Here is a 27,585-nt window from a genome sequence, read left to right on the forward strand (position 1 = left end):
AAAGCGCGTCCCGTTAGGTCACGTGACGAACTGCGTCGCGCGGAGGGCGGACCTCACGCATTCACAGCGCATGCACATGCTATACGCTGCGGATCCCCAGGGGGCAGTGCAAAACAACATGCGTTGGGTCGAACCCTTCTGCACAGATGTTTTCTATTCTGGATGTACCTCTACGTGTATAAATTAGGTCTATAAATATGATTACGTATCTTGCTTTAAAGTACATCATTTCAACTGCTACTAAACGGTCTGATAAAAATAAGAAGAGCTATTGCTGCATAGCATACCTATCTACACTTTAACATTTAAAACATATCTCAGTCTGTATATAAAGCATGCTACTATTGGTTTAAAATAATAATAATAATAATAATAATAATAATAATAATAATAATAAATATTATATTATTAAATATTTGACTATTCTAATAATACAAATTAAAAATAATTAATAATATTATATTACAAATATATTATTATTATTATTATTATTATATCACATGTTATTATATTTCGTTTTATTGCCATTTTATATGTTTATTAAATGTGAAAGTTCAGGCATATGTTTGCATTTAAGCCATTAATGATTCTGATAATTAGTTGCATATATTTTTTCCTCAGCACACTCGTGCACTAGCCTGTGGTCCAGCAGGAGAGAGCTGGAGTATGTTCACAATAAAGACGTCACCCTCCACTTTGACCGTGCCAACCAAGTGCGCAGCTCTTAACTGTACAACTACAATCTCGACATGCTTACGGGCAACCGAGGAATCCTCGCACCCCCTGCGCTCGTCAACACAAACATTCTGGCACCGACATCTGCAGTGGCTCGGTAGTCTGGACATCGTTTTTCACTACAGGACGTTTTTGAGCACGCGGAGTTCTTTGCTGCGTACTTTAAGCTCAACCTGATTCTCTAGGATTTAAAGGAAGGAGCAGAAGGACTCTTAAGGTATTTCTAACTGCGACAGCGATTAACCGTATTATTATCCAGCATGTGCGAGAGCGAGCATGTGCATGCAGAAGTGCATAAGACATGTTTATATCGTCTCGGTGTGTATCGATTAGAGTTTGCTTCAAGGTGTCTGTGACTGGCATCTCGTGCAAGTATGTTCAACGTGTTATGTTCTTAACGTCCCTCATTATAAACGCTTTCATTCGTGCCCCGTGTTCCCATCGGTTGCTGTAAGACGATTTTTTTAGCCTTACGCTTTTCTTACATATAGAATAATACATATATTTCATAATAGTTTTTCGAAAGTTCGAGAAAACTGCATTGGAGGGTTATGAAATGGAGAAAAGTCTACTACGCACTTATCCGCACCGTAGTGAAATGGGCTCGCGAGAGGGACACGCCCACTTCCAGTGTGTGTTTGTGCGCGAGATGAGCGCGTGTTTTTCCGAGCAGTGTCACTGCTATGTGCTTTGAATACCTTATTTTACTCCTGGACAGCCAACATTTTCGTTCAAAGAAGTAGATTTCCATAAAGCGCGTCTCGACATTTTATATACTGATCTGAAGTACTGCATGAATTGGAGACATTTAAATGGCGTGATAATGCGGAATGTTAGTTCTGTTTTTCGAACTGCAGGGGGCAGTCATTCCTATTTGGAGTCAACACTAGTGAATGATAAAGTTTGAGTCGTGTGTGTGTGTGTGTGTGTGTGTGTGCGCCAGAAAAAGAATGAGTCACCTTACGGGAACCCTTCTGGAAGATTTTCTTTCTACTGTATCCTATCACATCACAGAATATGTTTTTCATTTATCATGAAGTTGAAGCTATGTTTTCAAGAAAATACTTCATCTATCATGTTAATGTAGATTTTACGCGCACTGGAGATCTTTTGCCTTTGATCTTTACATGGATATACCACAATTATTTATTATTCACTTTGCAATTTGCCCACCAGTACAATATGTAATGTATATGTGGGTAATTGACAAATAACATGGACATGTGGGACATCAAGATCTTAGGTTAAAAGTTTATGAATGTATATGGTAAAGTATATATTTTAAGTATTCAGGTCACCGGTGCAGTGAGACACGTTAATTGTTATAATGTTTAATATTTATACAAGAATTAGAATAATGTTAAAATAGTTTTAGAAGGAGTATTGCATATCACACTGTAGGACACTGCTGTTTCTGCTTGAAATGTCATGCCAACTACCCAAGTGAAGTTGTCCCACACTTCAGTTTTGTACTTCTAAATGTGTCCTCATATATGAACCATTTATATTGTAAAACCCCAATTCCGAAAAAGTTGGGACAGTATGAAAAATTTCTAATAAAAACAAAAATTAGTGATTTGTAAATTATATTCACCCTTTGCTATATTGAAAGCACTACAACTTCACATTAAATGATGTTTTACCTTGTGAATTTTCTTGTTTTTTTTTTGGTTTTTTTTGTACAGTAATTTCAAATCAGATGATTGCAATACGCTCCAAAAACATTTGGGACCATCGAGTCTTTTCACTGTGAAACATCACCATTTCTTCTAATAACACTTCTAAGCATTTGGGCACTGAAGACACAAGTTTGTTAAGTTTAGAAAGTGGAATTTTCCTCCATTCATCCATTATGCAGGTCTTCAGCTGCACAGTTGTATGGGGTCTTTATTGCTGTATTGTGTGCTTCATAATGCGCCACACATTCTCAATTGGAGATGTTTAGGACTGCAGGCAGGCCAATCTAGCACTTGCACTGTCTGCTTATTTGGCCAGTATGTGGTTTGAAGTTGTCCTGCTGAAAATTCTGGGACGTCCCTGGAAAAGATGGTGCTGGATGGCACTATATGCTGCTCCAACATTTTTGCATATCTGTCTGCATTAATGGTTCCCTCACAGATGTGCGAGTTACCCATGCCATGGGCAGTGACATACCCCTGGCCCATACAGACACTGGCTTTTGGACCTGACGCTGATTACAGCTTGGATGGTCCTTTTCTTCTTTGGCCCGGAGAACACGGCAGCTGTGTTTTTCAAAAACTATTTGAAATGTGGACTCTTCAGACCAAAAAACACAGTTCCACTGTTCTGCTTTCCATCTAAAATGAGACCGAGCCCAGAGAAGTTGTCAGAGCTTCTGGACAGTGTTGATGTATGGTTTCTGCTTTGCATAGCAAAGTCTTAACGTGCATCTGTTGATACAGCGGCGAGTGGTGTTGACTAACAAAGGTTTACTAAAGTTATCCCAAGCCCGTGTTCATGATATCCATTACAGATGAATGATGTTTTTTAAGACGTCTGAGGGATCAGAGATCACACACATTCAGAAGTGGTTTTCGTTTTGCCCTTTACGCACCGAGATTTGACCAGATTCCTTGAATCTTTTGACTATATTGTGCACTGTAGAGGGTGAAATGCCCAAAATCCTTCCAATTTGTCTTTGGGGAACATTGTTCTCAAAGTGCTGGATTATTTGCTGAAGCATCTGTTGGCAAATGGACAAGTCTCCAATGATCCTTGCTCTTGAAGGACTAGGCTGTTTTTGGAAGCTCTTTATATACTTTGACACGATTGTCTCACCTGTTTAACATCTTCTGTTTCACATTGCCTTGTTATTTTAACTTGTCAAATTGTTATTAGTCTTAAATTGCCCCTGTCTCAACTTTTTTGTAGCTTGTTGCAATCATCTGATTTCAAAATACTACACATACATTTTTTTTTTAAATTCACAAGGAAAAACATCATATAATGTGTAGTTGTAGTGCTTTCAATATAGCAAAGGGTGAATATAATTTACAAATCACTTCTATTTGTTTTTATTAGCATTTTTCATACTGTCCCAACATTTCTGAAATTGGTGTTGTATATATACAGTATTCCATATATAAGTTTCACTCCTATGTGCTGTTACCAGGTGAGGGTGATGATGGAGGAGGTGTCAGGTGTCCGGTCTCGTACTGCAAAACCCCTCTGCAGTCTGCTGGAATGGAAGAAGAGAGTCAAATCTGAGTACATGAGGTTAAGACAGCTGAAACGCTTTCGTAAAGCTGAGGAAGTTAAGGTAAAAGTCCTTTTTTAATCATCAGTCTGTTCTTTCTCTTTTTCTCTTTTTCATACTGATTTCGTGATTGTTTTGTGATCTTATTCAATGCATATCCCACTCTTTTCTCATCAAACAAATTTAACTCTTTTGATCTGTTCTGCACAAAATATAAAATATGTGTTTTTATTTTTAATCTTAAAGGTATAGTTTATCCAAAAATGAAAATTCTCTAATAATTTACTCATTCTCATGCCATCCCAGATGTGTATGACTTTCTTTCTTCTGCTGAACACAAACAAAGATTTCTAGAATAATATTTCAGCTCTGTAGGTCCATACAATGCAAATGAATGGTGACTAGACCTTTCAAGCTTCAAAAAGTTTATAAAAGCAGCATAAAAGTAATCCATACGATTCCAGTGGTTTAATCCATGTCTTCAGTAGTGATATGATAGGTGTTGGCGAGAAACAGATCAATACTTAAGTAATTTTTTACTCTAAATCTCCACTTTCACATTCTGAAATTGAAAGTGAAGATTTAAAGTAAAAAAGAAATATTTTGGGGTGAATTATCCTTTAAATGTGCACTTTGTGATTGTTTTTTTTTTTATTTTTTATATTACTAGACTTTTAAACAGAAAGAAATTAATAGTATTTTTTTAGCAATATGTTTAAAATGATATACACACATGAAATAAAGACTCTTATCAGGATTTATTGTACATATGGTGCTAGGCACACATTCATAAGTGCTGCCATGTATCACATGACTAGCTGAATATTACTCTATTTTATTACTTCTTTTATCTCGATAATCCCCTGTAATTGAATAATTACTATTGGCTGACTGCGAATAGCACGTTTTTACTATGACATTGTTAATTGAGAACTTCTGCTCTCGTTTAAATCTCCATCCACGCCACTGGGTTTTGTAGGCACCATAAACAAAAATGTTACTGTGTGCACCTTTAACTTTCCACTTGCATTTACTTTCCTTTCCTTTTTCTATATTGTTCTATTATAATACATTTTGTCTGAGGCGTTTGTATTTCTTTAAAGTCCACATAACTATTATAGACTGACTGTTTGTGTGGATTTCATACAGGCTCTGTTCCTCTCTAATCGGCGTAAGATTGAAGCAAGGACTGAACTCCTGAATGAGGAATGGTCTAAGCTCCGAATCCAGTCCATCCCTCTGTCCAAGCCCAGTGGCTCTGTGCCCAGCAAAAAGGCAAGAATGACACAACCAAGGGGTTTGGCTCTGACCACCATTAACAGGTGTCAGTCATGCTGCATCTGCTCAGGGAACAAGATAGCTTTATTTTGGATTGACTGCCTTAAAGGTGCACTCAGTAATTCTAATTCAATACACTTTTTGTCAAATTCTGCAAATATTTCTTCACAGTCTGCTAGCTGTCCTTCTGTGGGTGGGCTGAAAAAAATCTAGTATTTGTACACAGCCCTGGCTCTGTAAATGGGACAAAAACAAAGTGGATCGGACTGATCCACACAACACTACTCCAGCCAATCAGCAACAGGGGGTGGTTCTTGCGCGTGCACAGGATGGGGGGTGGGGGCAAAATGAGAGGGAAATTCATTAGAAGAGTGACGGCAAATCTGGCTGATGCGAACTTTCTAAACTCCAAGAAGGACAAATGACTGAGAAACAGACCAAGAGGAAAAGGTCAGGCGAATATAAACTAAAAAAGAAGGATTATGATAAATCAAGGGCAGAGCTTCCAAAGGAGCACTAAGGGGAAAGTTGTGTTTGTTTTGGCAGTTGAGTTCGAATATCAACAGTGTTTCTCAGGAATTGCTGAATACACCTTTAATTCAGCTTAAGACTGTCCCACTGGCTATATCATGAGATTAATCAATACATAGTCAGTTTTGCCTTGCAATTTTCCAAACCTAATTTACTCTGACAAAACATCAGCTCAAGATCACAGTTCACCTTCCATTTCCTTCACTACCCACTTTATCATATTCTATCTGACAAGAGTTTAAATCAATATAATGATGTTAGTAATGGGCTGACTGCAGCACAGTTAACCTCTCATAAATCAGACAGGGCAAATATTACCAGCAGACTGGCAGAAATGGTGCAAAGTGGGATTTTTCTTCTCTTCATAAAATAGCTCTGTTGCCAAAAATGTGTTTGTATGATTGCCAAGCCAGCACTTAAATCTAAAACTTCTGTGATATCCACAATAAAAGCAGCCTGCGGGCACAGCTTAGCCATGTGCTCTGTGGAATACTGAGCTGCTCAACATACCAGCACGGATGGGTCCTGTATGCAACAACACTGAAATAAAAAAACAATAACTTAACATCAAACCAAATATTATTTGTTTATTGAATTATGATGTTGTTCACAAATGTAATTGCATAATTCTATCTGTGGGCAAGATTTTGTACCCAGTTTGATGTGGAAGTTTTTGGTTTGGTCTTTAATGTTTAATGTTGCGTTAATGTTAACAATGAATAAATAGGGGTGGATAAAAATATAGATTGTCCGATACATCACGATCTTTATTTGAATAGATATCGACTCTTTAATCCCAAGATCGATCTTTTACTCTATGCACAACACTCTACTACAATAAGAGGAAATCACTCGCATTAGCAACCAGATTTTACATTATATGACAAAAATGTATATATTTGGCAACTGGCAGGTAAATGTTTCGATTTCACTCACCAGTGTAGTATAGTGGTGGAGTATTCAGCAGCAAGATCCTTTCACTGTGTGTTGAGAGTAAAAGTTATTCCGTGTAATGTGTGTGTGTCCAAAGACAAGATACACGCAACCCTTTTGTCATTGAATAATGTATCTTTTAATAGCCTTTCTGTTCTATACAGTCAGTTGTTGTTTAAAAAATAAAATAAAATAAACATTTAATTCTAGGAATGAATGGCACAGATTAGATAAAACTGTTCAAGTCCTGTCTCGTTAACATGCGCTCTTTTAAAGATGCTGTTTACAGAAATTTCAGGTTTGTTAAAGAGACAGTTCCGGTTTTAGCACGTGTTCAACAAATCAGTGTAAATACTTGTAAATAGGACAAATTATGTTATTAAACAATAAACATTTAACAAAAAAATAAAATATGCAATAGAATATCTTATTTATTGATTGAATACATGGATTTGTTCATTTTAAAAAAAGCGAAAATGTGACCAAAATTATGAAAAACTAATAAAATATAATTAGTAAAATTAATATTTGTGTAATGTACCTAGTTAGAAGGTCCCCTGTATAATTAACAGCATTAGCTGGAAGATTATTTATTTCATATGTAAGCAAAAGGGACACTATAACTGAAATACACATATGAATAGATATACAGTTGTGCTCAAAAGTTTGCATACCCTTGGAGAATTGGTAATATATGTACCATTTTTAAAGAAAACATGAGTGATCAGGCAAAACACATTTCTTTTATTTCTTATGGGATTCATATTCAACTGTATGTTATAACAGAATGGCACAATCATAAAACAAAACATGGCAACAAAGAAAAAAATGAAATGACCCCTGTTCAAAAGTCTGCATACCCTTAGTTCTTAATACTGTGTATTGCCCCATTTAGCATCAATGACATCGTGCAGTCTTTTGTAATAGTTGTCTATGAGGCCCCAAATTCTTGCAGGTAGTATAGCTGCCCATTCGTCTTGGCAAAATTCCTCCAGGTCATGCAAAGTCTTTGGTCGTCTTGCATGAACCGCACGTTTGAGATCTCCCCAGAGTGGCTCGATGATATTAAGGTCAGGAAACTGTGATGGCCACTCCAGAACCTTCACCTTTTTCTGCTGTAACCACTGGAGGGTCAACTTGGCCTTGTGCTTAGGGTCATTGTCGTGCTGGAAAGTCCAAGAGAGTCCCATGTGCAGCTTTCGTGCAGAAGAATGCAAATTGTCTGCCAGTATTTTCTGAATAACATGCTGCATTCATCTTGCCATCAATTTTCACAAGATTCCCTGTGCCTTTAGAGCTCACACACCCCCAAAACATCAGTGAGCCACCACCATGCTTCACAGTGGGGATGATATTCTTTTCACTATAGGCCTTGATGACCCCTCTCCAAACATAGCGCTTATGGTTGTGACCATAAAGCTCTATTTTGGTCTCGTCACTCCAAATTACAGTGTGCCAGAAGCTGTGAGGCGTGTCAAGGTGTTGTCGGGCATATTGTAACCGGAGTTTTTTGTGGCATTGGCGAAGTAAAGGCTTCTTTCTGGCAACTCGACCATGCAGCTCATTTTTGTTCAAGTATCGTCGTATTGTGCTCCTTGAAACAACCACACCATCTTTTTCCAAAGCAGCCTGTATTTCTCCTGAGGTTACCTGTGGGTTTTTCTTTGTATCCCGAACAATTCTTCTGGCAGTTGTGGCTGAAATCTTTCTTGGTCTACCTGACCTTGGCTTGGTATCAAGAGATCCCCGAATTTTCCACTTCTTAATAAGTGATTGAACAGTACTGACTGGCATTTTCAAGGCTTTGGATATCTTTTTATATCCATTTCCATCTTTATAAAGTTCCATTACCTTGTTACACAGGTCTTTTGACAGTTCTTTTCTGCTCCCCATGGCTCAGTATCTAGCCTGCTCAGTGCATCCACGTGAGAGCTAACAAACTCATTGACTATTTATACACAGACACTAATTGCAATTTAAAAAGCCACATGTATGGGAAATTAACCTTTAATTGCCATTTAAACATTTGTGTGTCACCTTGTGTGTCTGTAACAAGGCCAAACATTCAAGGGTGTGTAAACTTTTGATCAGGGCCATTTGGGTGATTTCTGTTATCATTATGATTTAAAAAGGAGCCAGACAACTATGTGATAATAAATGGCTTCATATGATCACTATCCTTAAATAAAAGACAGTTTTTTTGCATGATCAGTCATATTTTCAAAATCAATGCCAAAATTTCACAATTTCTGCCAGGGTATGCAAACTTTTCAGCACAACTGTAGAATCTACTTTGGAATCAAATCAAATCGAGAACTTGTGAATCGGAATCAAATCGGGAAATCTGTATCAATACCCAGCCCTATTAATAAACAATATTTACTTTTTAAATTAATAATATCAAAGGTGGTCTTTTACATGTTAACAATAAATAAGAAATTATTGCATTAATTAATATTATTAAAGTTATTTATTTAATAAATAATCTTTTTTTATTTATATGCAGTTATCTCTGTGTAACCTTTGTTGAAATTTCAAATGCAATATAAAACTATAAACTAATATGAAATTATTAAATTCAAATCAGTAAGCTCATAGTTTTGAGTGACACCATGACTTCTGTGTTTTCCTGTCTTCCATTTCTTGTCCAATCACAGTTGTGCATGGTAGAGTTTGGCTTTCCGTCCTTTCCGAACCAGTCAGTTGCCATGCGTCCCTTGACAACTGTTGCTGGGATACCATTCATGTACTCCTGGTCCCCTTTGCAGCAGAACTTTATGGTACGGATTATGCACAATAAGCACACACACATTTACAAAAAAGCACTCAATCATGATCACCACCAGGAGCCTGTGTACTGTATGCTCCAAATAGACAGAGAAACAGAGAGAGAGAGAGAAAGAGAGAGAGAGCAAGAGAGAGAGAGAGAAGAAAAGCATAATTTTATGACACTGGTCATTTTGAAAGTAGGTCACCCTGCAGCGGTGCATTCACATGACAGCCCAAAGCATGTGTTTTTGTAATATTCTCTCAGTCTCAGGTAGAGGAGGATGTGCATCTTTAAACGCCTACACTCACTTACAGGCACAAATATAGACATATGAAAACCCTCGCCCCCAAACACATATACTGACATTTACAGCATTTTTATGTATTTACCTCTCATTTAGAAATGTGTCTTTATTAAAACACATGAATCACTTAAATTCAACCCCTTCCAATACTGTCTGTCTTCCTCTCATTTTCACCTTCTGTCTCTCTGAGGTGGAAGATGAGACATTTCTACATAATATCCCCTATATGGGAGATGAGGTGTTGGAACAGGATGAGGCTTTCCTGGAGGAGCTGATCGATAATTATGACGGGGTGCATGGAGACAGAGGTGAGGGTCTACACATTCTTACACACAACACTCAAATACATATCTCCTAGCTATTGCCATCTTTTGTTCAACCACTCAACCCTAACCACTTGTTGAGTGCACATACATGCTGTTCTTGTTGTAATATCAATATGTGGTATGTATGGAAATGTTCAGACAGGTGGTGTGGTGTGGTGTAACTTAGTGTCTTGTAATTTGACAACAGAGGGAGGCATCATAAATGATGAGATCTTTAAGGAGTTGGTGGAGGCTCTAAGCCAGTACTCAGACCCAGAGGAAGAGGAGGAGGAGCCCACAGAGGGAGCAGAAAGTAAGGAGGAGGAGAAAGGGACACAGCAAAGTACAACAGAGGGACCAGAGGAATCAAAAGTGGGCTTCTTCAAGAGGAAGAGGAGGAGCACTGCTGAAGGTGAGTTCTGAGGAATGCTGAATGGTCTTTAAAGGGAGAGATTACCCAAATAAAAATGTAATTTCATAATTTTACCTTCATGTTGTTCCAAACTGGTATGACTTCTTTTTTATGCAGAACACAAAAGGTGTTAAAAGCATGAATATGTGAGCCTCTGTGAAAGAGGTTTTCTCATACATTAATGAACATGCAACAGATGTCAAGAATTTCACTGAAATATGACTTACATTCGGGTTGTTTCTCACCAAAATCTATTATATGTCTTCAGAAGACTTGGAATATGACACATGAGCTGTATGAACTTATTTTATGATACTTTTGGGTCCTTTTTTTTATTTTTTTATCCCCTTTTCTCCTAATTTGGCATGCCCAATTCCCACTACTTAGTAGGTCCTCGTGGTGGCGCGGTTACTCACCTCAATCCGGGAGGCGGAGGACAAGTCTCAGTTGCCTCCGCTTCTGAGACCGCCAATCTGTGCATTTGATCACGTGGCTCGTCGTGCATGACACCGCGGAGACTCCGCATGTGGAGGCTCATGCTACTCTCCGTGATCCACGCACAACTTACAACCCTCCCCATTTAGAGCGAGAACCACTAATCGCGACCACAAGGAGGTTACCCATATGACTCTACCCTCCCTAGCAACTGGGCCAATTTGGTTGCTTTGGAGACCTGGCTGGAGTCACTCATGATTCGAACTCACCGCGACTCCAGGGGTGGTAGTCAGCGTCAGTACTCGCACATACAACTGCCATTGTGTTGAATATACAGGCCAGAATATTCATTAAAACATTGTGTTCAGGGGTGGTCACACTACACTCTTTGCTCCATTCACTCCCATTCAAACACATCCAAACGCAGGAGACCGTAAATGCAAGCTCATGCGAAGAAATTTCATACAACGCTACATACCAAAGATAAAGTTTGGTGAAGTAGAGTGAGTAAATTATGACAGAATTCTCATTTTTGGGAGAACTGTTCCTTTAAGAGAAGAGTTGGATCACACTCACAATTGCATTAATTATAATTATAAATCATGAAAATAACTGTAGTAATTGTAATGACTGTACGCTTAATACGGGATGCCTAAAGGATGCCATAAAATAAAGCAATAATCCAGTAGAGGCAGTGCATTACCATGATTTTACTACATTTCAGAACACCCCTTATTTGTGGTAAATTCATTGTAACGCACAATCTCGAGTGGCTTATTATAGAATATAACTGGTAATAATATCTGTTTTATCATTTGAATTTTAAGAGACAATCAGAAGTAAAGCACCATATGACCAGGGACACTAGAGTTGAAACAACAAGTAGATCAGAGCTCACATGTGCTGGTCAGTCACAGTGTGTGTCTGTTTACAATTGTTTGCTCTGAGTGTCTCCTCTGTTTGTTCATTCAGTTTGTTTTAGGCCAGTATCCAGTTACAGAACACCCTGACCCCAACTTCACCGCAACAGAGAAAACACTCACACACATAAGCACCACTCCTTGCTTTAAACGTGAAATTCAGGACAATTCCATTTTTACGACATTCTCTCCCTTGTTTTTCCATCATTAGGAAGAGAGCTCTCCACCAATAAGAAGATTCCTCATGACAAGATCTTCACAGCTGTAGCGTCCATGTTTCCATACAAAGGCACCATGGAGCAGCTGAAAGACAAGTAGGGCCTACTGTTGAAAATCTGATCTTTTATGATTTTATTTTTTTAGCTTTTTGACACCTTGTATTGTTAAAGACATTCGAGAGAGGACAGTAGAGAGAGGAAATCACGGAGCATGTGCACTAAACACTGGGCCAGTCCGACAACATCGGGTCTCTTTAGTAGTTAAACAGATTTAAAGAGCAATAGATATCAATATGCAGTGGCACACTTAAAAAATCTCTGAATTTCATTGCATTTAATAACAGAATATCAAAACATCTACAAACAAATGATGCTTTTCTTTGCCATCTATGTAATATCTTTCAATCAGTTGGTGTCAAGGTTATTTTTAGTGGATGTATTTAGTGGAAGTCAATTCCCCTCAAGTTCCGCTCACTTTGCTAGCAGAGTATCCACAGGTGTAGTTCATCACATCAACTTTGGACATGTTCCACAAAGTTCAACAACCCGAAAGTGTCCCAATACTTTTTGTCATCATTTTTAACAATATATCTATTTTTTATTTTATTTTATTTTTATTTTTGCTCGTAAGTATATGCGCTATGTTTCTTTAAAATAAATGCCATTTGGTTTGATATTTTATTAAATAATACAATGACAAGTGTAGCTTTAGTATCCAAAAACTTTTTCGGGCCAATGTACGTGACCTGATGGTATTCTCAAGTCTTATAATTACAAATTGATTTAATTCAGTTCAGCTAATTTTTAATTCAGTTCAGTTTAATTAAATCCAATTCATTTCAATTTAGTTGAACTCATTTGTATTATAATTAAACAGTGCTCTATGAGGACACTGTACAAGCTGTTTGCCAAAACCCAAACCTTTATCCACAAAAATGATGCAACCATAAAGGCAAAAATAACATGTGCGCACATTCTTCCATTTGACTTGGAAAGAATATGTCACGCTTCTGTAGCTCTACTGTCAGCTGGCGTGCGGCAACAGCAGCAGCAGTGGAAACAAAAAGCCTTCACAGTCTGCATTATCATCCAACTGTTTACCATTTCATGCCATTCTTCTGCATTCCACCAGCTGTGCTCATGTCATTTCTTTCCGCTGGCTGGGAAAATATGTTGATGAGATTTATGAAGCATGTTAACTTGTATTTAATGTTCTCTTATGTGTGTAAAACAGATAAAACACCTTCAAGTATCAATATTTTGCATCTATATTTTTTTTGACATTATAACTAAAGAGGTACAAGACATATTCATTCTCAAACCCTACCTAAGCAACAAGGTACAAGAGACTGTGCTATATTGTGAATATAGTCATGGCTAAAGGACGTTGTTTGGCTTAACATGCAATGGAGTGCCTGCATCCCCTATAGCAGTGACTGTATTCACTGTAAAGTATGACCTGAATGCCTTATTGCTTTTATAAAATGGTCACAACATAATACAGATATTAAGGACACAGTTTTTCATTAAAATTTTATTTTATAAATGGGGGGGGCCTCAGCGAGTAAAAACACTGACTACCACCCCTGGAGTCGCGAGTTCGAATCCAGGGCTTGCTGAGTGACTCCAGCCAGGTCTCCTAAGCAACCAAATTGGCCCGGTTGCTAGGGAAGGCAGAGTCACATGGGGTAACCTCCTCGTGGTCGCTATAAAGTGGTTCTTGCTCTCAGTGGGGTGTGTGGTGAGTTGTGCGTGGATGCCACGGAGAATAGCGTGGGCCTATGTCTCCGCGTTAACGCGCTCAACAAGCCACTTGATAAGATTCGTGGATTGACGGTCTCAGACGTGGAGGCAACTGAGATTCATCCTCTGCAACCTGGATTGAAGCGAGTCACTACGCCACCACGAGGACTTAGAGCGCTTTGGGAATTGGGCATTCCAAATTGGAGAGAAAAGGGGAGAAAAAAAATACATATATATTTTATAAAGTAAATTCATTGTCATCCTTTCATTAAAAGGTATAATTCCTGACATAAAGAAATGTTGCTAAGCAGAAAATAATGATCATCTATGGGTGATATGGTAAACAGGAGTGTCATAGCTGTTACTATAATGAAGTTCTAAACGTAAGTTCAGATGTCGCTTGTCCCAAGGATGTCGGATATCCCAAGGATATATAAGCGGCTGCTACGCTCACACTAGTGCGATTCTTACGGCATCCCTCCACCTCCCTATCTACAACTTTATGGTTCAAAACGCCTATACCAATTACTATTTCAAAACTGTCTTTCTATTTCTTGCTTTAGTCGGATAGTCCAGGGGGAACTCAGAGCTCAAGCCCAGTCCTGTGCTAGAACCCCTCTGTTATGGACAGCACACCAAATCTGTTTACCTTAAAGGACTATATGAACTAGGAAACTTTGTGGATTATAGCACGGCTGGAGCGCTGTATTGGTCAGTCAGCATCCAAGATTGGAATTAAACCTTCTATTTATGCCCATATTCTCCAATTGTTCCCTTAAGAAGCTGTTTCTACCTGATCTAACCCTTAAAATGTGTTTTGTTGGTGTAACCTAATGCATTCACAATGGTTCAGTAATGTTAAATAATATTTTTTACTTGCATCAAACCAGCTAAATTAGATGCTACCTCATGAAGCAAATTTTTTAGATTAACATTTTTTATTTTTCAGGGTACATCCACATAGTATCTCACTCTCAGTTTCAGTGTAGTGTGCTCTATAGGTATAACAAATTATGGTGATGGCATTTCTCTATCTCTCTCGCAGGTATAAAGATCTCCTGGAGCCATCAAGTCCTGTGAAGTTGCCTCCACTCTGTACGCCTAATATGGACGGTCCCTTTGCCAAATCTGTTCAGAGAGAGCAAAGTCTACACTCCTTTCACACACTCTTCTGTCGTCGTTGCTTCAAATACGACTGCTTCCTGCACCGTATGATATGACACATTTTCCTCTTTTTGTTTTTGTGTTTTAGATAGTTAGCTAAGGGTAGCATCATTATTATTATTGCTCATATGTAGTCATATGAACAAACCTTAATAATAAAACGAAGGCATGTGACTCATCCTCCACTGTTGGCAGAGTAATGTTGCAATCTATTCAATGCATGTCTAATCTATTCAGTTCATGTTCTTGAATATATTGTTGAATATTTGTGCATCTCAATATTTGACTTTATCTCATGTACTGTATATCAAACATAAATGTAAATAATTTAGGGAAATAGATACAGTATGTCAGCATCTAAAATGAAAAGTTTTGTAAATGAAAAGTTCATGTCTTCTGTGTTCAGCATTCCATGCATCTCCCAACGTGTACAAGAGGAAGAATAAAGAGATCAGAATGGAGACAGAACCCTGTGGACTCGATTGCTTTCTTTTGCAGGTACAACTTTCTGCCTGTGTGTTTATATGCCAGTTGTTATTTAATTTTATTTCTGACTTCTGATTGGTTTTGTTCTTCTTCTTACAATTTTGTACAAATCACTTGTCTCTCTCTCTCTCTCTCTCTTTCTCTCTCTCTCTCTCACACAGAAAGGAGCAAAAGAGTTTGCTGATAAGAACATGCTTAGGTCTCAAAGGCCTCGTCGGCGACGGCGACAGCCCCGCCCCTCAAGTTCATGTGGCCCCACCCCCTCAGGCTCAGGCGAAGAGGGAAAAGGAGACAGTGACCATGAGACAACCAGCTCCTCAGGTACACACACAAACTGTACATGCATAAACACAAACATACAGCAAATGCAAACACCACACCTATATCTAAACAACACCTTAATGTACAGCAGATACTGTGTCAATACCAGTTTATCCAGGCCAACAGAATAGAGATTAAACACAAAGGCAAACTTTACTATTAGCTTTGCAAAAAAATAAAATAGCTCTTGTGCCATGGAGGTGTGTGCAAAGTGATCAAAGTACATAACAGACACATAACAAACACATAACATTTGTTTGTATTGCATCAAAGAGACATCACTGAAAACTGCACACAGAAACACAAGAACGTTATTAATAGTGCTTGCTAAAGCATCTGTATGATTATTGCTCATAGCTAGGGTTAGGGATTTGAACAAACCCCTAATATAAGGTGCTGTTTTTGCAAATGGCATTAAATCAAGCAGCTTTTTAAGGAGAGGTTTGCTATTATTTTTCTAATTGATCGGAATTACAATATTAGCCTTGTGGATAATAAAACGGGTGAAAAATCACATAGACTTACACTGAAGGAGTGACTGGAGCCATATCTAGAGACTTTTGTCTCTGTGAAAAATGGTCTCTGGGCTATTTTGACATGGGCCAGTAAGCAACCACCCAGAATACCCTAACAACCAACTAGCAATGCCCTTGCAACTACTTAGACCACACCAAAGTCTTTCTAGAAAGTCAGTCCACTGTTGGCCATCTTTGGAACACTCTCGGGAGGCTATTTCCAGTGATGCCAATGCAGCTCCTATCTACTTGAATGGAGAAAGACCAACATTTCAAAAGTGGTTGGTCAAGAGTACGATCAAAGAACATATTTCAAATCTGCAATAAAATCTGACAATACTGGAATCATAAATTGTGATTCTTTACCTCATATTATGGTAAAAAAACATTTTCTCTGCTTGTATAGCTAATGCGCTAACATGTTGATGAGTTGATTGGCAGGTGATGTATGTATCTAAAAGGATTGGCTCTTTTAACTGTAAGGCAGGACTTACTTTCTACATCCGTAGACCGTTGGGCGCTCAGAGCTCCATGGTTGAGCATTCCAGTTTCTCCCATTCTTTTTAATAGAAGTGGCCCTTCTCTGCTAAATAATCTCTGACCGCACTCAAAACACATTCTAGTTCTGTAAAGAGGCATATGACACACTAGTAGATTTACATATTTGATTTAAAGCTATCATTTATCCGTGTGTGTGTGTGTGTGCCCGTGTGTGTGTGTGTGTGTGTATGTGTATTAGAGGGTAACTCTAGGTGTCCCAGCCCCACTAAACTGAGACCAGGAGAGGAAGGAGCAGAGGAGTCTGAGTCACCTCAACAGTGGAGCGGAGCAGAGGAGTCTCTGTTCAGAGTCCTGCATGGCACATATTACAACAATTTCTGCTCTATTGCACGACTCATTGGCACCAAGACATGCAGAGAGGTACACACATATACAATGACAATAGAAGTCAAGTACAAGTTAAGCTCAATCAGCAGCATTTGAAGCATAATGTTGATAACCAAAAAAAATTAATTTTGACTTGTACCTGCGTTTCTTTCATAAAAGCAAAAATCGTGGGTTACAGAAAGGGACTTATAATGGAAGTGAATTGGAGCCAATCTGTAAATGTTTAAATACTCACTGTTTCAAAAGTATAGCCACAAGACATAAACAATATGTGTGTTAACGTGTTTTTATTGTTATAAAATCACTAACTAACTTTTCTGTGTAAAGTTATGATGATGACTTAACGCCATAAACCATGTTATCCCAATAAATGACAATTTAAAAAACTTTACAGCATAAATAATACACAAGTTTTATTAGAAGAATTTTACTAGAAGAATTCATGTGAGTGTATTTCGCGGAGTTGCTATTACACCTCGGGTGTGCATTATTTTTTAATAATTCAATGGGTCGGAGTCAGTTATTCCACATTTATCACGGTTACCACACCTCAAGACATTTTCAGGTTTTCATCCCTAAAACACTCTTGTGAGCAGAACTACTTTCTTTCGCCACGGATTCAGCGTCTTTCTTTGATCATTGCTTCGAAACTGTGTGTTGTGAAATGCGGTATACAAATAACAATGACTTGACTTTAGAAAGCATCACTTTAGAACTAGCAACATAGCCTTGTGATGCTTTTCAACACTTGCTGGAGTTACAAGGTAGTTTGTGCATTTGTGTGTGTGTGAGAGAGCGAGAGAGAGAGAGAGAACTCTGGGTTATGTGATTACCTGCGCTTTTTGCTTTTATTAAGAAAAGGAGGTAAAATTAAAATATTATGCCACAAATGCTGTTGATTGAGCTTAACTTGTATTGAACCTGGAATATTCCTTTAATACAGATCTACAGTGAATTTAATGCTATTAAATAGGGGCTGTTGGGAAGGTCTATAATATTTTTGCTTTCAAAAGCAGAGAAAACAAAAACTGTGTGTTTAAATGTGTGTTAAAAGTGTGTGTCTGTGTGCTTGTATGTTTTTCCCAGAAAGACTGTGGTTTGACTAACTGGAAATGTGATTACCTCAAATCATGTGTTTTTCTTGCATTTAGGGAATGATCCAAATCTTTTTCTAGAAGTATGTTGTTTTGACTGTGAGTTTGTGTGTGTATATGTGTGTTATTGTGTGTGCGTGCTCATATGGTAATGAACAGTTATACCCCAGTTGGGTTTCAAAATTCTGAAAATTGTCCATTAAGTGTTCAAGGAATTCTGATGCTGTATGTGGGGGGAGTGTAACATGTTGCAATGCATGTCTCAAGTATGTGTGTGTTTGTGTATTTGTGTCAGGTATATGAGTTTGCCGAGAAAGAGGCACTAATTCTCCGTGTTCCGCTGGAGGATGGTGGGATCTCACCTCAGAAGAAGAAACGAAAGCACAGGCAAGATGTTCTCCCACTGCTACCTGCCAATCACAGTCATGCTTTAATAACCACAAAGCTAGATGTTACACAAGACTGCAAAATATGAACACTAGAGTGTAACCGTGTTTCTTTTTGTTTTATAGATTATGGGCAAAGATACAGTTGAAGAAAGGTAAGCACCTTAAATGCAACTGCGGGTTGAGAAAAGATTTTTGTGGCTTGGCAGGTTCAGAAATGGAAAAAACAGAAGGATACCATCAAAATATGAGAAAAATGTGTTCTGTCTCTCATTCCCTCATTCTGTATTATTATTTGTCAGACAACTGATAGCATAAATGTTGAGCAGATACAGCCAGCTGTTTTTCTTTTTTCTTTTAAAGACCCCATGAAACCAAAAGGGGAGTTGTGTGGTCTTTAGTCCATATTGGTTAGCTCTGAAGCCATCTGTATGCTAGTTTATTCATAAAAGATGACAAAATTAATTAACCTTTAGCAGATAATGCAGTTTTTCTCTTCTAGGAAGAGTTGCAGTTGCAGTTGCATATATACATTTTTGTCCAATCAAATACTCTCTAGAATGAGAATGCCCCTCCTCCTAATACCACCTGAAACTAACTCGCAGTAGCAAATCACAATTGGGCGGCTGTGGCTCAGGTGGTTGAGTGGGTTGTCCACCACTCACAGAGTTAGTGGTTCAATTCCCAGCCCACATGACTCCACATGCTGAAGTGTCCTTGGGCAAGACACTGAACCCCAAGTTGCTCCCAATTGCAGGCTAGCACCTTGCATGGCAGCTCTGCGGTCATTGGTGTGTGTGTGAATGGTTGAATGAGACACAGTGTAAAGTGCTTTGTAGAACCGCTAAGGTTTAAAAAAGGTGCTATATAAGTGCAGACCTTTTACCATGATTCATAGCTATGGTGTAAACTAGAGGCTGTTGGCTTTTCTTTCATTATTATAAAAAAATTTTTTTTTTTAAATACGTCAACTTAGGATAGAAAACTGCACTTGTCAATTAATTTCCAGAAGGCTTTGAGTTTTTTCCTAGATAATTTATTGCTCTCTCCTTGCTGTTTGTTTTATAGACAACTCATCCAATCAAGTGTACAATTTTCAGCCTTGTGACCACCCTGAGCACCCCTGTGACAGTTCCTGTCCATGTGTGATGACCCAAAATTTTTGCGAGAAATTCTGCCTGTGCGATCATGAGTGTAAGTTCAACATAAATGAACATACAGGTGCATCTCAATAAATTAGAATGTCGTGGAAAAGTTCATTTATTTCAGTAATTCAACTCAAATTGTGAAACTCGTGTATTAAATAAATTCAATGCACACAGACTGAAGTAGTTTAAGTCTTTGGTTCTTTTAATTGTGATGATTTTGGCTCACATTTAACAAAAACCCACCAATTCACTATCTCAAAAAATTAGAATATGGTGACATGCCAATCAGCTAATCAACTCAAAACACCTGCAAAGGTTTCCTGAGCCTTCAAAATGGTCTCTCAGTTTGGTTCACTAGGCTACACAATCATGGGGAAGACTGCTGATCTGACAGTTGTCCAGAAGACAATCATTGACACCCTTCACAAGGAGTGTAAGCCACAAACATTCATTGCCAAAGAAGCTGGCTGTTCACAGAGTGCTGTATCCAAGCATGTTAACAGAAAGTTGAGTGGAAGGAAAAAGTGTGGAAGAAAAAGATGCACAACCAACCGAGAGAACCGCAGCCTTATGAGGATTGTCAAGCAAAATCGATTCAAGAATTTGGGTGAACTTCACAAGGAATGGACTGAAGATGGGGTCAAGGCATCAAGAGCCACCACACACAGACGTGTCAAGGAATTTGGCTACAGTTGTCGTATTCCTCTTGTTAAGCCACTCCTGAACCACAGACAACGTCAGAGGCGTCTTACCTGGGCTAAGGAGAAGAACTGGACTGTTGCCCAGTGGTCCAAAGTCCTCTTTTCAGATGAGAGCAAGTTTTGTATTTCATTTGGAAACCAAGGTCCTAGAGTCTGGAGGAGGGGTGGAGAAGCTCATAGCCCAAGTTGCTTGAAGTCCAGTGTTAAGTTTCCACAGTCTGTGATGATTTGGGGTGCAATGTCATCTGCTGGTGTTGGTCCATTGTTTTTTTTGAAAACCAAAGTCACTGCACCCGTTTACCAAGAAATTTTGGAGCACTTCATGCTTCCTTATGCTGACCAGCTTTTTAAAGATGCTGATTTCATTTTCCAGCAGGATTTGGCACCTGCCCACACTGCCAAAAGCACCAAAAGTTGGTTAAATGACCATGGTGTTGGTGTGCTTGACTGGCCAGCAAACTCACCAGACCTGAACCCCATAGAGAATCTATGGGGTATTGTCAAGAGGAAAATGAGAAACAAGAGACCAAAAAATGCAGATGAGCTGAAGGCCACTGTCAAAGAAACCTGGGCTTCCATACCACCTCAGCAGTGCCACAAACTGATCACCTCCATGCCACGCTGAACTGAGGCAGTAATTAAAGCAAAAGGAGCCCCTACCAAGTATTGAGTACATATACAGTAAATGAACATACTTTCCAGAAGGCCAACAATTCACTAAAACATTTTTTTTATTGGTCTTATGATGTATTCTAATTTGTTGAGATAGTGAATTGGTGGGTTTTTGTTAAATGTGAGCCAAAATCATCACAATTAAAAGAACCAAAGACTTAAACTACTTCAGTCTGTGTGCATTGAATTTATTTAATACACGAGTTTCACAATTTGAGTTGAATTACTGAAATAAATGAACTTTTCCACGACATTCTAATTTATTGAGATGCACCTGTATATATATATATATATATATATATTTATACCCCAAGGGGGTGCAAGAGGGTCTGCAGAAAATGTTCAAGAAAAAATAGGATAAAGTAAACATTCACTGAATATTGACATTATTGTTTTATTCTGCTTTCTTAAGACTACAAATACATTTTTATTTAAAATGTTTCTCTTCAAGTAATTCATCTAAAATGAATAAACTTACTCTATAGTGTGGGGGAAAAAAGATACAAAATACATGGGTATTTAAGTAAATATTTTCAAGATAATAATTTTTGTTGTCTTCAGTACAATGTCAACATAAAAGATAATTTAATTTTGCAAACAACATGAATTTATTTATTTATTTATTTATTTATTTATTTCATAATATCACACTTACTATTTTGCCCACACAGTATAAATGGGTCTTCATACACAAAAATACACTGATCAGCCACAACATTAAATCCACCTGCCTAATATCATGTAGGTCCCCCTCATGCCACCAAAACAGCTCTGACACATCAAAGCATGGACTCCACAAGACCTCTGAAGGTGTCCTGTGGTATCTGGCACCAAGACGTTAGCAGCAGATCCTTTAAGTCCTGTAAGTAATGAGGTGGGGCCTCCATGGATTGGTCTTGTTGGTCCAGCACATCCCATGCTCAATCGGATTGAGATCTGGGGAATTTGGAGGCCAAGTCAACACCTTAAATTCCTGAACAATTTCTGAAGTGTGGCAGGGTGCATTATCCTGCTGAAAGAGGCCACTGCCATCAGGGAATACCGTTGCCATGAAGGGGTCTGCAACAATCTTTAGGTAGGTGGTATGTGTCAAAGTAACATCCACATGAATGCCAGGACCCAAGGTTTCCCAGCAGAACATTGCCCAGAGCAACACACTGCCTCTGCTGGCCTGCCTTCTTCCCATAGTGCATTCTGCTGCCATCTCTTCCCCAGGTTAACAACGCACACACACCTCGCCGTCCACATGATCTAAAAGAAAACGTGATTCAGCAGACCAGGCCACCTTCTTCCATTGCTCCATGGTCCAGTTCTGATGCTCACGTGCCCATTGTAGGTGCTTTTGGCAGTGGACAGGGGTCAGCATGGGCACTCTGACCGGTCTGCGACTACGCAGCCCCATACGCAGCAAGCTGCGGTGCACTGTGGGTTCTGACACCTTTATATCATAGCAATTTGTGCTACAGTAGCTCTTCTGTGTATCAATGAGACTTGAGCGCCCATGACCCTGTCGCCGCTTCACTGGTTGTCCTTCCTTGGACCACTTTTGGTAGGTACTAACCACTACATACTGGGAACACCCCACAAGACCTGCCATTTTGGAGATGGTCTGACCCCGTCATCTAGCCATCACAATTTGGCCCTTGTTAAAGTCGCTCAGATCCTTATGCTTGCCCATTTTTCCTGCTTCCAACACATGAAATTCAAGAACTGACTGTTCACTTGCTGCCTAATATATCCCACCCCTTGACAGCTGCCATTGTAACAAGATAATAAATGTTATTCACTTCACCTGTCAGTGGTTTTAATATTGATGTTGATCAGTGTATATACAGTATGTGCCTGTATATGATTTATGAAGGGGGTCCCTTGCAAGAGGATAATTATATTATTATGAAGTTTGAAAACCCCTGCCTTACTGTAACCTCAAATTTGTTTTTTTTAAAGAAAACAAGGGATGAGTGGAAATTATTTTTTGTGGTAATCAACATTATGCCACAAATGCTGTCAATTGAGTTTAACTTGTACTGAATATTCAATATTGAGTATTGAATATTAATTTAAGGGTAAAGGTGTAATATGTGTACACCACTAGAGGGCACCAATGCAAAGACAACAAGATGAGACAATCAATCACTGAAAACACCATTTTGACCTTTACTCATATTATAATACTTTATTTTAGGCATTTTGACACCTCAAACATTACACACTCAACACAGCTCACTTTAACCTAGTTCTGCTCTATGTTTGGGTTCTAGGTCAGAATCGGTTTCCTGGCTGTCGCTGTAAGACTCAGTGTAACACTAAGCAGTGTCCATGTTATCTGGCAGTGCGTGAATGTGATCCTGACCTCTGCATGACCTGTGGGGCCGCAGACCACTGGGACAGCAAACAAGTCTCCTGCAAGAACTGCAGCATCCAGAGAGGACTCAAGAAGGTATGAACAGTGATCCAGTGAACAAGGTGTGTGGGGACCGATCAAATGACAGACAAAAATCATTTAGGAGAGCCAAAATCATAGAATCTGATCAAACACAATAGTGTTTCAATTGGAATCAAATGAGAAAAACAATATTAGAAATGTATGCTTGTGTAACATGCATGTTGAAGATGTTAACCTTTGACCTGTTTACCAGCACCTGCTCCTGGCCCCATCTGATGTTGCAGGGTGGGGTACATTCATCAAAGAGCCAGTCCAGAAGAACGAGTTCATCTCGGAGTACTGTGGAGAGGTGTGTGGAAATCACACCAACACACACACACATCCAGTGCATCTGGAAAGTACTCACAGCGCTTCACTTTTTCCACATTTTGTTTTGTTACAGCCTTATTCCAAAATGGATTAAATTCATTATTTTCCTCAATTCTACAAACAATACCCCATAATGACAATGTGAAAGTTTGTTTGAAATCTTTGCAAATGTATTAACAATAAAAATACTTGCTCAATACTTTGTTGAAGCACCTTTGGCACCAATTACAGCCTCAAGTCTTTTTGAGTATGATGCTACAAGCTTGGCACACCTATTTTTGGGCAGTTTCTTCCATTCTTCTTTGCAGGACCTCTCAAGCTCCATCAGGTTGGATGGGGAGCATCGGTGCACAGCCATTTTCAGATCTCTCCAGAGATGTTCAATCGGATTCAAGTCTGGGCTCTGGCTGGGCCACTCAAGGACATTCACAGAGTTGTCCCGAGCCACTCCTTTGTTATCTTGGCTGTGTGCTTAGGGTCGTTGTCCTGTTGGAAGATGAACCGTCGCCCCAGTCTGAGGTCCAGAGCACTCTGGAGCAGGTTTTCATCAAGGATGTCTCTGTACATTGCTGCATTCATCTTTCCCTCGATCCTGACTAGTCTCCCAGTTCCAGCCACTGAAAAACATCCCCACAGCATGATGCTGCCACCACCATGCTTCACTGTAGGGATGGTATTGGCCAGGTGATGAGCGGTGCCTGGTTTCCTCCAGACATGACGCTTGCCATTCAGGCCAAAGAGCTCAATCTTTGTTTCTCATGGTCTGATAGTCCTTCAGGTGCCTTTTGGCAAACTCCAGGCGGGCTGTCATGTGCCTTTTACTTAGGAGTGGCTTCCGTCTGGCCACTCTACCATACAGGCCTGATTGGTGGAGTGCTGCAGAGATGGTTGTTCTTCTGGAAGGTTCTCCTCTCTCCACAGAGAAATGCTGGAGCTCTGTCAGAGTGACCATCTGGTTCTTGGTCACCTCCCTGACTAAGGCCCTTCTCCCCCGACCGCTCAGTTTGGCCAGGCGGCCAGCTCTAGGAAGAGTCCTGGTGGTTCCAGACTTCTTCCATTTACGGATGATGGAGGTCACTGTGCTCATTGGGACCTTCAATGCTGCAGAAATTTTTCTGTACCCTTCCCCAGATCTGTGCCTCGATACAATCCTGTCTCGGAGGTCTAGAGACAATTCCTTGGACTTCATGGCTTGGTTTGTGCTCTGACATGCACTGTTAACTGTGGGACCTTATATAAACAGGTGTGTGTCTTTCCTAATCATGTCCAATCAACTGAATTTACCACAGGTGGACTCCAATCAAGTTGTAGAAACATCTCAAGGATGATCAGTGGAAACAGGATGCACCTGAGCTCAATTTTGAGTGTCATGGCAAAGGCTGTGAATACTTATGTACATGTAATTTTTTTTATTTTTTAAAAATGTGCAAAATTTTCAAACAAACTTCTTTCACGTTGTCATTATGGGGTATTGTTTGTAGAATTTTGAGGAAAATAATGAATTTAATCCATTTTGGAATAAGGCTGTAACATAACAATATGTGGAAAAAGTGAAGTGCTGTGAATACTTTCCGGATGCACTGTATATGATGAGCATTAGATACTGTGAACAAGCTGTGATTCTTCCAACTGTTGTATCCTTAGTGATGGAGTTTTTGCGTTATGTGTGTGCGTGTAGCTTATCTCGCAGGATGAGGCAGACAGGAGGGGCAGGATCTATGACAAGTACATGTCGAGCTTCCTGTTCAACTTGAACAATGGTATTGGCCTTTGTAATTTTTGGAGTTGTAATGTTTAATGTCTTGTAGGTCTCAATTTGATTTTCACAAGTATGTTATTTTTTAACAGACTTTGTAGTGGATGCCACTCGAAAAGGGAATAAAATACGGTTTGCCAACCACTCTGTGAACCCCAACTGTTATGCAAAAGGTAGTCTTTATTTCATAAAATTGAAGTACAGTAAAAAACATTGAGTTTAAATTAAGCACATTTGACAGTTTTAATTGTTGGTTATTGTTACAGTCGTCATGGTTAATGGAGACCATCGCATCGGAATCTTTGCCAAGCGAGCCATACAGCGTGGAGAGGAGCTCTTTTTTGATTACAGGTAGGTTGTTTTGGTTGTTTTATCATTATGAGTCACTTTGACCCAGAAACAAAGTTTTTAATTTTAATAATATAATGATAATTATTATATCATTGAAAAGCTGAGACTTTTCATTTTCCTTTAGTGCCTAAAACAAAATGCATCAAAATGTATTTCTAGTTCAAAGTGACTCAAAATGATGTCTCATATATGCATTTTAATGGAATGGATGCTTTTGTAGTTTTATTTTCATTTTTCTGTTCTTCTTAGGTACAGTCAAGCAGATGCATTGAAGTATGTGGGTATTGAGAGAGAAATCGACATAGTATAGACATGCTTTCATTATTAGTATCTCCGCATCTTTTATCTGGTAAAATATTTTGCCTACTCACAATGCTTTGCACCTCACTGAGAGTGGAAGAAAACATGGTTTTCTGCCTTCTGGGCTTTATGAATGCCCATAGGGAGAGTTTTTGTAATGTCATGCTTATTTGTATGACATCACAGAGTCATTTAATGTCATTCCAAGGGGGATGTCACTACCTTGATCCTCTGATTTGACCTGTGGTTTGATTTGAATTGTCTGAACAAGCGTTCTTGTTTACGTTTTTGGGATGACGTTTGTGACAACTTGAAGAAACCAAAAGGTTGTATCCTCAAATCTACGAATCCACATTTGCACTAAATGGCCAACACCACAGGATCTCGATAAGATAGATTCCACCATTTTCCAGTGATGTACCTCTATCCACTAACAGATGATGTAAAGAAGAAAAAAATGCCAGTTCTGTTTTTAAATTAAATCTCTCCATTCACAAGTCTCTGTAAACAGCTTGAACCGTAAATAGTTATATCCTCTATATGCTCTATATATACTGTAACTGCAAACTGAAGGCATCACACCTTACTGTTGTTGTTGTTTTTGGTCAGAATATTTCATTGTGGAACACATCAAGCAATATTTCAATATTACATTTGCACTTATAGTAGTCAGTCAAGTCAAGCTACAGTATTTTCTCTCTAGAAAAAACTTAACTATTAGCGCAATCTTCAGTACTCACCTTCAAATTGCTTTAATTTGATGTTAGCCTGTTACTGTAATGTGCATTGATCTGCATCTCTTAAGGTTTTTTCATTATCTTTGTCAGCCATAGCATATGCCAAGTGTTTTAAATGTAGTGTGGCTGGCAAATACTCGGGAAAAGTGTGTTTAGATCTGTCTTTCTGTCTGTCTGTTTCTAAATATCTTTTCCTTCATCAGCTGTAAGCAGCTTGTTGTATTGCACAAAGCTGGCTAATGTTGTCAGAGATGAGCATTCTAGCTAAACTAGCACTAAGGCAGTTAAACTTCATTTCTGCTTAAATTGTATAAGGTAAAATGTTGTTCATGTTCTGTAGTAATAAACAAAACAAGTAACCATGTAAACCGACAGGCTGAATGTGAACTAAAGAGTGACTTAAAGAACATTGTTTAGCCGGCTTTTTTAGAATGAGTTTATAAAATAGGCCTAACAAGTGGGTTCCACTGTCATCTGTACCAATTTATGTAAATAAAGAGCTAAACCAAA

The 27,585-nt window shown here is 38.8% G+C and overlaps 1 protein-coding gene across 3 annotated transcripts; it reads left to right on the plus strand.

The window, feature by feature from the left end:
• Positions 1–615: 615 nt before the first annotated feature.
• Positions 616–27,585, plus strand: LOC127451124 (histone-lysine N-methyltransferase EZH1-like). Of its 3 annotated transcripts, XM_051715563.1 has the most exons (20): positions 623–952; positions 3,869–4,015; positions 5,102–5,227; positions 9,352–9,474; positions 9,959–10,076; positions 10,282–10,485; positions 12,052–12,154; positions 14,847–15,010; positions 15,372–15,463; positions 15,613–15,772; positions 17,027–17,208; positions 18,565–18,656; positions 18,782–18,810; positions 19,724–19,849; positions 23,438–23,616; positions 23,816–23,911; positions 25,610–25,691; positions 25,780–25,860; positions 25,954–26,038; positions 26,288–27,585. In XM_051715563.1, the coding sequence occupies exons 2-20, from the start codon at positions 3,878–3,880 to the stop codon at positions 26,346–26,348; spliced, it is 2,241 nt and encodes a 746-aa protein (XP_051571523.1). In that variant the 5' UTR covers positions 623–952; positions 3,869–3,877; the 3' UTR covers positions 26,349–27,585. The 3 variants fall into 3 exon arrangements, 2 of the variants coding, with proteins under 2 accessions (XP_051571524.1, XP_051571523.1); XR_007899063.1 differs by lacking the exons at positions 25,780–25,860; positions 25,954–26,038; positions 26,288–27,585 and having other exon boundaries at positions 617–952; positions 23,438–23,642; positions 25,610–25,651; XM_051715564.1 differs by lacking the exons at positions 25,610–25,691; positions 25,780–25,860; positions 25,954–26,038; positions 26,288–27,585 and having other exon boundaries at positions 616–952; positions 23,438–23,642; positions 23,847–23,899.

The sequence above is a fragment of the Myxocyprinus asiaticus genome, chromosome 14 (assembly GCF_019703515.2).
Source record: "Myxocyprinus asiaticus isolate MX2 ecotype Aquarium Trade chromosome 14, UBuf_Myxa_2, whole genome shotgun sequence".
NCBI lineage: Eukaryota > Metazoa > Chordata > Actinopteri > Cypriniformes > Catostomidae > Myxocyprinus > Myxocyprinus asiaticus.

Bases quoted from the DNA above. Each gene is read 5' to 3' on its own strand.
- LOC127451124 (XM_051715563.1), top strand. From the start codon at position 3,878: ATGATGGAGGAGGTGTCAGGTGTCCGGTCTCGTACTGCAAAACCCCTC. The intron at 4,016-5,101 runs GTAAAAGTCCTT...GATTTCATACAG, and splicing joins GTAAAGCTGAGGAAGTTAAG to GCTCTGTTCCTCTCTAATCG. The intron at 25,692-25,779 runs GTATTGGCCTTT...ATTTTTTAACAG, and splicing joins CCTGTTCAACTTGAACAATG to ACTTTGTAGTGGATGCCACT.